The sequence below is a fragment of the Centropristis striata genome, chromosome 13 (genome assembly GCF_030273125.1).
Source record: "Centropristis striata isolate RG_2023a ecotype Rhode Island chromosome 13, C.striata_1.0, whole genome shotgun sequence".
NCBI classification, from domain to species: Eukaryota; Metazoa; Chordata; class Actinopteri; order Perciformes; family Serranidae; genus Centropristis; species Centropristis striata.
Genome location: NC_081529.1, coordinates 540,296 through 549,726, shown reverse-complemented (window position 1 = coordinate 549,726; position 9,431 = coordinate 540,296). Strand labels below are relative to the sequence as shown.

The window sequence follows — 9,431 nt, the reverse complement described above, 5'->3', positions numbered from 1 at the left end:
TACTGAATAATGACTCATTAAGAGACAATATGTTACTGATTTACATGCTAATAATCAAATCAAATAAAGATAAATAATATAAATAATCTAAAGTGTTACCTATATTGCATTTCTGACTATAGACCCCCCCTAAATCCCAAACATTGCTGCTTTAAAGTGAAAATAAAAAAGCCAAGCAACTTTTTTCTCTTGTCTTCAACTTTATTGAAGAGCAACACTTTCAAGTAAGTCTCAGCTTTCAGCACTACGATTACATGATCATTAGTAGTGGTCATTGTAGACGACAGTCCGAGTCACCAGGTGATGCTCAGACAGGTGTAGTGTAGGCTGCTTCACATTAAAATCTCCAGAGAACAAAGATAGATCACAACAACAAATTGCATTGCATTAAAAAGAAAATAAAGAAAAACAGACAAAAGGAGAAACACAAGCCGCTCTGGCAAGTCATTTAAAAAAACAAAAAAAACTCAAGTTATTTGTTATCAGTTTGTGATTTTTCCAGTCATTCTTAATCATTAAACAGATCCTGGTGAAATTTAATCTTCTTTCATTGTACAACTAGGATCAAACTTGACATCAAATATTTCAGAAGAACAGAAACGGGGCAAAAATAATTGTTGCCTAAGTACCATGTGTAACCTTGAGAAGACCAGTTTAAACCGGTTTAAACACCAGATTCTGATGCAGCTCTGTTAGAACGTACCGAAGGAAGAAGAGAAAAAGGACCAAACAGAGTTTAATTAGTACAGTGTGCATCCGATTCAATACTTGGTCACAGATCTATACAGAGCTGTATATACCTTTATAATATATATTCATTATATAATATAATGAATGTTGGCCTCCCCAAAGAAACAAAGGCAATGTGGTTGTTCTAACCTGATACAATACCCATCATGGCCTTACAGTAGCAGCCTCAGATTCAATCTTTAATTCATTCTGTCCATTTCCAAACATCCCCAGGGTGAGACAGCACAAATATCAGCTGCTGAAATATATTCTGTAGAAAACCCTGACAGATACAAAAACTCTGCGTTAGTCCAGTCTATAGACAACCAGGCCAGATCAGAACTCTTCTGCATGTCCTTTTTGTGCATGAGACCTGCAGCAGAGAGCATCTAAACTCAAAGACGGCCAGAAACAATCAGTCAGTGAAGTCCTCACTGATTATAGACTGAACCACTTACAGGTTGATTCTACAACTATTCACAGCTTTGAGTTTAGGAGGCCGGATAAATGAGATGAAAGCCTTCCTGTCGACATCTTAAAGAGCTTTAAATGTCAAAAAAATATAGTTTCCATTGTCATCACCGTGGACACTGTGAGCTCTTCGTAATGCCACTAAATAACCATCACAACATTCATAGAGACGTCCCCTGGATTCAGGAGAGAGAAATAAACACAAAACAGGCTCCCCACAGGGATCAGCTTTGGATTATAATACTTGGCCGGATTAATCATTGTGCAGGCAGATTATAAAAATATATACAGAGAGTATACATGTGGAGTACAGAGGAGATAATCACTAGAGATTACATTAGAAAATCATGCTAATCCAAACCTGGCTGCATCACATCCACCATTTGTGTAAAAAGGCACAAGATACTGAAGCCCCGCCTCCGTGGTGACAGACAGTCATCCACAGGGAGTGGGCTTAGTGGTTCCACAGTGGAAACGCCACCAGACAGACCAGTCAACCATCTCCACACAGAGACACAAAGACCAGTCCATCATCTGCAAACAGAGACACAAAGCTCAAAGGAACTCCACCGATGGGGCACATGGAAGTCTGTTGACATGTCTTAAACTATAAAAAGCGGTTCAGGCCTCGAGGCTACATTAGCAGCTAGTGATGTGCCAATGAAGCCTCATCAACCAGTGTCATTATTTCCCAGCCCACTAGATGGAGCTATTGGTTTAACCCTTTGATGCCCAACATCTAAAGTCTAAAGTGACCCGACTGAGTTTTTATGTTCTATTTCTTTGCAACAAATTAATTTCATCATTCAGTATTCCAGGTTTTCCTCCATCAACTTGTTTTTGATCATCATACATCCTAATTTTTGTTTTCATTTCTTACTTTTTGAATAAAAACCCTTTTTGTGTCACTACTTTTGGGTCAAACATTTCATCATGGGGTATTGTGTGTATAACTTTAAGGAAAAAATAATTTAATTAATTTTGTTAATAAGGCTGAAACATATAAAAAATTGGAAAAAGTAAAGTGCTGTGAAAACCTTCCAGATACACTGTATGTGACAAAATGATACATAAACATGTTAAATATATTAAATATATGAGTGTGGAAAGTAACTATTTGAAACAAATTACTATTATTATAGTATTAGGTCGTTTAATTAAAAAAAAAATCTGGATGAATGAGTCATTTCTGACCCATGTTGCGCATCAAAGGGTTAAAGAAAAAGGCCTGAGTGATGATAATATAATGATAATAACTCTTTGTTGAACAGCTCCATCTAGTGGCTCAGAGAATAAAGACACTGGTTCATGAAGCTTCACTGGGACATCACTAGCTGCTACTACCCTGATTCCAAAGAAGTTGGGACGTTGTTGAAAAGAAAATAAGTAGAAAATCCCATCATCTGCAAATAGTTTGACATATATTCAATTAAAAACTGTACGGAGATATTACAGTATATTTTATGTTTATTTTGTATTTATACAATTTGGTTTTTTTTACACAGAGTCTTAAATTTGATGGAATCAGGGTCGTATAAACACAAATCTCTGACTGAACTGTCAATCATTGTGTTGCATTATGGGTAGTGCTGCCAAAACAAATATTGGAAATGACTGCAAAATAACAGATGTGGGCTGGAGCAGACACAGTGATTAACAGCCATATTTATAGTAAATGTAGCTTTAGACAAGGAAAAGGAAACGTGTGGAATAATTCATCAATATCCACGTAAAGTTCATTTGAATTCATTCATTTTCTTGCAGATATTTTGGGGAAATGTGGTTAAAATGTTTCTACATTAGGATGGAAACCTGGCTAAGATCTGGCTCTATTGTGATCCTGTTGGTGTTTTATGGAGTGTGGATCGGTGGAGAACTCTTTCAAGCTAAAAGGAAACAGGAGAACACGCGGCAGCTCGTCCTTTCTAAAGTTCTAGTTGCTAAATATGAAACGTCCTCTTGTATCTCTGTCTGTCAGTTGTGTAGTCGTTAACTGAACATGAATTTATCAAACCAAGTAATGCCGAGTGGCACACAGAGGATGTGCTAATGTTTAGCGAGTTAGCATACAGTACGCAGAGCTACTGTATGTGAATATACTGTACAGACATGCAGGGAAGGAGAGGAGAAAGGAAATAAAACATGCATCCAGTATGAGGCGAACACATCAACTTCTGGAAGACAAGCCCCATTTAAGCATTAGATTAATGCAATTAATATTTAGATGTTATTCATCTATTATGACTATTCACTAAGGCATCACAGAAATATGTCGATCGTACCATGCTCTGTAGTGATGATTTACAATTTATACAGAACACAAAAACATGCAGATTGCCACACAGCCTTTTGTCACAGAACGGTACATTCCAATTCATTAGATATCAGAAACTGAAGAAAGTCATATTGCTGCAGCATTCCTACTTCTGACATTCTGCAAAACAAGAAAAAGAAAAAGAAAAGAGCACCATGTCAGTGTTTCAGGACACCAGATACAGTGGAGCGTCTGCACGCTATGCTCTGCTTGTGCAAACTTCCTAAAGGATCTTCTCAGAGTCACTGAGAACAGAAGAGAGAGGTGGAGAGAGGTGGAGGTAGAGAAGCCTCGGGGAGTTTCTCTAGAAAGATTCACTGACTGACTGTTTCACTGCGCTGGCTGGGAAAGCTCTGGAGACGCTTCAGGGAGAGAATCAGTGATATCACAACAGATTAAAGGCTAAAAAAAAAATCACTTTTTACAGAAGAAAGAAAAAAGTTGATTAACTCAAGTGTTTGTAAGGCATGGGGGGAGAGGTAGAACAAAACCAAAGGTTGGAGCTGGATGGTGAAGCCTCCTGGTGAGGCAGAGGGTCGATATGATCTCTGGGACTCAGACACGTTGTTACTGCTCAGAGTAAAATAAGAGACACGCTAACACTGAACATCCTCCTGGGAGAAGCTAAAGGTGTTGGAGAGTCTCTCTCTCTCCTGCATGCATATTCTTAGTTTTTCTTTTGATATATAATCCAAATCTGAAGGAGGTTGGAGGGGCATGGCTGGTGATATAGGCAGGCGCCACTTGTTACAGGAGGCCACAGCAGGTGATACTGTAGAAGAGGCATTATGGTGTTTTTCTGTCTCTTTTCGTGAGGTCTGATGAGTTTTAGACGAGAGCCCTATAGATCCACAGACAGAGAGGATCAGTGTGAGAGTCCGAGGCTCTGGAGGCCCCGGCTCCTCCAGGGAGGACGGAGTATGAAGAGGAGAAGAAGAAGAGTCGTTGAGTTGAGTAGCGAGCGGGAGATGGTTGGTCTTCTGGAGGGGCTAGCTCCGTTAGCTCTGTTAGCTCGGGTAGCTCCGGTAGCTCGGGTAGCTCCGGTAGCTCCGTTAGCTTCGTTAGCTCGGGTAGCTCCGTTAGCTCGTTAGCTCCGGTAGCTCCATTAGCTCCGGTAGCTCCGTTAGCTCGTTAGCTCCGGGAGCTCCGTTAGCTCCGGTAGACTTTGTGATCTTATTCCTCCGCATTTATTGCTTTCCTGTCTTTGCAGGCACTTCAGAGGATCGGGGCTTTGGCTGAAGTGGAGCATGAGGAGAGAGGAGAGGGAGGAATGGCGGTCGGGACGAAAAAAGGTGTCAGACGGAGTTAAAAGTGTGCTTGTGAGCTTTTACCTTGTGGAGTGGTGCCCCCCCCCCACCCAGCAGGCTAACACTGAGGCTGAAGGCTGGTGCTGGAGTGAGTCAAAGAGCGTCGGGGTGGACCTGAGGACTGGTAGCCGGTCCACTAGCCGGGGTCAAAGGTCGGGGGGGTGGAGGTGGGTGGAGGAGGTGGAGGTGGGGGGGAGGGGCTCTGAGGCTGCAGCAGCAGGGAGGCTCTGAGGCTCCTGGTGGTCCTCCCTCCCTGCTCATGTCTCTGTCCTTCACTGGTTTCTAGTCCGTGTGGTTGTTGGCGTGCTTCCCGTCTGAGTGCGCCTCCTTCTCTGCTCCTCCCTTCACCTCCTTCTCTGCTCCTCCCTTCACCTCCTTCTCTGCTCCTTCCTTCCCCCGGCGGCCTCCTCTCCCCGTCAGCACCTTGTAGCAGCCGCGGGTGATCTTGTACATCCAGATGGTGTTGAGGATGTCCAGGGCGATGCAGGAGGTGATCCAGGCCACCTGGGCGCCCAAACCCAGCCGCTCGAACTCCGGCGTGCCGAAGGTGGCGAAGACGCTGGACCAGTAGGACGGCATGACGGCGGTCCGCACCAGGAAGAAGACCACGGACATGGCCACGCCGTTCAGGACCACCAACCGGTGGGAGCGGGGGTACTTCAACGCCTCGAAGAACCACCTGCAGGGAGGAAGGGATCACAAATGTTACTGTGAGGAACAAATATCAATATAACCAGATTATTTAGAGAGCCAGGATTTAGTATCACAAGACATAGTGCCAAAAATACCAGGAGACCGTATCTCCTCCAATAGTATCCGGGGCTTCTATTAATAAAGGATCAGTTTGGGACCCGGCTAATAACAGGGGCAGGCTATTATGTGAAGGAGGCTTTTATTAAAAAAAGGAAATCAGAGCAGCTCTGACCGGCACTTTTTAGAGTGTTTTACACAGCGCATTGTAGCCAGTTACCATGATGTCGGCCATATTGGCAGGATCATTTCCCTCAGATTTACTGTTTGATCTGGTTTTTAGACTAAACACCTTTTTACAGTGTACTTCTTCCACCAATGCAACATAACATACTTAGTAAGAGCTTCTGCACTAGGAAAAGGAAAAAGTATGCAATTTGAAACGCAGCTTTAGAGTGGAAGATATGTCCGCCACGTAGCAGAGCTGCAGGCTGATATGAATGAATGAATGAATGAATGAATGAATGAATGAATGAGTCAGTAAACAGAGGGTCAGTCATCAGTCGGCTGACTCACCTTTGGTTCACAAACGGTGTGGATAACTCTGAAATGAGGCGAAAGTTGGCGAAGTAGGGAAGCACTCCTCGTGTCTGCAATGAGCCAACACACAGAGAATCAACATGACAAAAACATTATGAATAATACAGTTCAATCAATATAACCAGAGTATTTATAGGCCAGGGTTTAGGATCCTAATGCATAGTGTGACAAAAACACCAGGATGTGTTTCTACTCGGGAGAACTCCATTATCTATACAACGTTAACAATCAATGAATGGGTTAATCACTGCATGCATACATGGGCAGAATAAAAGATATATACAGTACTATGCAAAGGCCTATTGTGATGACAGATGCTTTTATTTTGAAAGGATGTAAAGAGACTTGATCCAGTCAATCGTAAAACTAACTCAACTCAGATTAAACTGTAAAGAGAACATGAAGGAGTTTAATGTTTTATGTTTTAACCCTGAAGAGGCATGAGGTTAGTTTTCACTGTAATCTTCATATTTAATGTGTTTTGTGTTTAACCCTTTGTTGCAGGAAAATAGTTTTTGTATTATTACATCAAGTTTACACACATGTGCATTAGAAGTGTAGTGATACAAAAAGTGATTCACTAAATGAACAACTTGAGTATATGAGTAACTATTTTTGTCTTATTTTGAAGGTTTAACTTTAAAAGAGTTGTTAGAACCACCAGGTTACATTGGAAAATCACATATTTTAACATTTGAGACTTATTAGAGCCACCAAATAATAATTTACATTGGAAAAACACCAATTTAACAAAATACTGTAGGATAGTTAATATCTGTGTCTTCTTTGTCAGGTTTTAAATTGGTGACAACATATAAACACCTTCTAATGCACAACATGGGTCAGAAATCACCTTGTGCATTAGAAGAGTAGTGGTAAAAAAAAAGTATTTTAATCAAAAAATAAGACATGAAAAATAGGATGTATGATGATCAAAAACAAGTTATTTGAGGAAAACCTGCAACACTGAATGATGAAATTAATTTATTGCAAAGATATAGAATATAAAAACTTAGTGGGGTCACTTTAGACCATGTTGTGCATCAAAGGGTTTAATAGGTTTTGGATCAAATTAAAGTCAGTAATTCATGCTAGAAAGGTTTGATACAGTAAGATAGTTTTGCTCAAACTAATACTCTTGTATTTCTGTGTGTTTTATAATTGTTATTGCAACTTTCAGTTTGCAAACTGAAGCTGGCTTAAGGAACAAAATGACACAAACACATTATGAAACATGAATAATACAGTTTCTTCCATCGCTAGTCACTAGCACTTATTGATGCACTAATAGCTCTCTTATTGCACTAGACCTTGATTGTTTGTTTTTACTCTTCCTGTACGTCGCTTTGGATAAAAGCGTCTGCTGAATGACTAAATGTACACTACCGGTCAAAAGTTTTAGAACAGCCCAATGTTTCCAGTTTTTTATTGAAATTCAAGCAGTTCAAGTCAAATGAACAGCTTGAAAGGGTCCAAAGGTAAGTGGTGAACTGCCAGAGGTAAATAAAAAAAGGTAAGCTTAACCAAAACTGGAAAATAATGTACATTTCAGAATTATACAAGTAGGCCTTTTTCAGGGAACAAGAAATGGGTTAACAACTTAACTCTATGGAGTCTTGGGCTATTTTGTCCATTTTTGAATTCTTTTTTATGTCTTTGTGTCTTTTTTTAGTCATTTTGTGTCTTTTTTTGTCATTTTGTTTCTTTTTTTGGTCATTTTGTGTCTTATTTTAGTCCTTTAGTCCAACATAAAATGTGATTTTGAATCTTTTTTTTACTTTCAAAACACTATCATGCTCAATAAAGAATTTTAAATGTTGCAAATGTGCATTCATTTCAGAGTACACTGAGACATTAAACTGCATCATTTACAATTAAATTCTGGAAAAGTTGGTGTGTTCTAAAACTTTTGACCAGTAGTGTAAATGTAAATGCTATTCCAGTTCATAGATGGTGGAGAGTGACAGACTCACCAGCACGTATCCGTAAGCGTAGAGCGCCGCCAAGTGGTGGCAGACGAAGAAGCTGTCGCCCATCGTGCTCCAGTTACAGGCCAGCAGCACCAGGTCTGAGACAGAGAGGAAGAGGTTTAGAACTCAGATTAGACTATCAGAGTATAATCTTATTATCAGAATGATTATGAACAGGAAGGTTCAAGTGTAGAAAACATGTCTGACATGTCACATTAACTTTAGACTCATAACCTTCAGTTCCTCAACAGTCTGAGGAGACAAAACACTGCAGACACTTTATCACTCTGATTAAATACTTTATCACTCTGATTGTCCTCTCTCACATGTTAAATACAGCTTTTAAAAAGTCTAATCCAAGCACTTTAAAGCTGCATGAACCAAACTTCTTACAGACTCCTGTGGCCTTTATATTATTATTATCACCACATCTAAACTGTTACCATCAGCCGTGAATTATAACTAAATACATTAAGGACAATTTTGAGGTATTTTCATTTAATGTAACTTTATACTTTTACCGTCAGCTTTAGTTACTTTTCAGGTGACGATTTAACATAAAAAAAAAAGATCAATTTAAAGTTAAAATTGCAACAATAAAGTTCAGACTTATTTATCCCCACAGCAACCAATGTAGACTGACACATTGTGTTTGTTTTACCAGCTGTTCATATTAACCACATTTATCTGTTTAATGATCATCTGACACGAATATCCACAGTAAAGAATCAGAATCACACAACAGGTTAAATATAGCATTTTAAAACACTGCAAAGTATTTTTAAAGTTTGTTTTTTAATATATGAATATTCACAATCACACATCAAAGTGCAGATTGCTGGAGTCTTTTAGCCGACGATGCATTAAATCTAAACAGCTTCTGTTGCACCAGTGAAGAAGAACGGCACAAATAAATACAGTTAAAACATGAAGAAGATGATAAAGAAGATGTTTAAGGTTGGAAAAAAGGCATAACTGGTCATAAGCTTCAATCTCTTCAACAGTGGGTGAAGTATACAGGGGTAGACATAATACTCCATTAATATGATATATAAATACGGTTTGTTTTGGATCTTTGCTCCCGTATAACCACATATCAAAGTGCAGATTGCTAGATTTCTTTATAGCCGACAAGTCATTTATGTTATGTAACTACTCTACAAAGTCTGACTGTAACTAGGCAAAGGGTTAAAACTGCTCTAAACCCAAATGGGTTATAGGTAGATTAGTGATATGACTCTTATTTCTACATATATTGATGATGTAATATTTATGCAAAAAAATCATGATCTTGATGATTATTTGACCTTTGACCCCAAAAATGTAGTTACTGCACTCTGGTTTTACTAT

The 9,431-nt window shown here is 39.5% G+C and overlaps 1 protein-coding gene across 1 annotated transcript in view; it reads right to left on the bottom strand.

The window, feature by feature from the left end:
• Window positions 1-4,997: 4,997 nt before the first annotated feature.
• The window catches only part of tlcd4b (TLC domain containing 4b), a 28,627-nt gene continuing 24,193 nt past the window's right edge, over window positions 4,998-9,431 (bottom strand). Inside the window, exons 5-7 of the mRNA XM_059348783.1 lie at window positions 8,085-8,179; window positions 6,088-6,161; window positions 4,998-5,500 (exon numbers count right to left, since the gene is read on the bottom strand). Of these exons, the coding sequence (XP_059204766.1) occupies window positions 5,104-5,500; window positions 6,088-6,161; window positions 8,085-8,179 (566 nt within the window). The 3' untranslated portion in view covers window positions 4,998-5,103. The remainder of the gene's footprint in view (window positions 5,501-6,087; window positions 6,162-8,084; window positions 8,180-9,431) is intronic.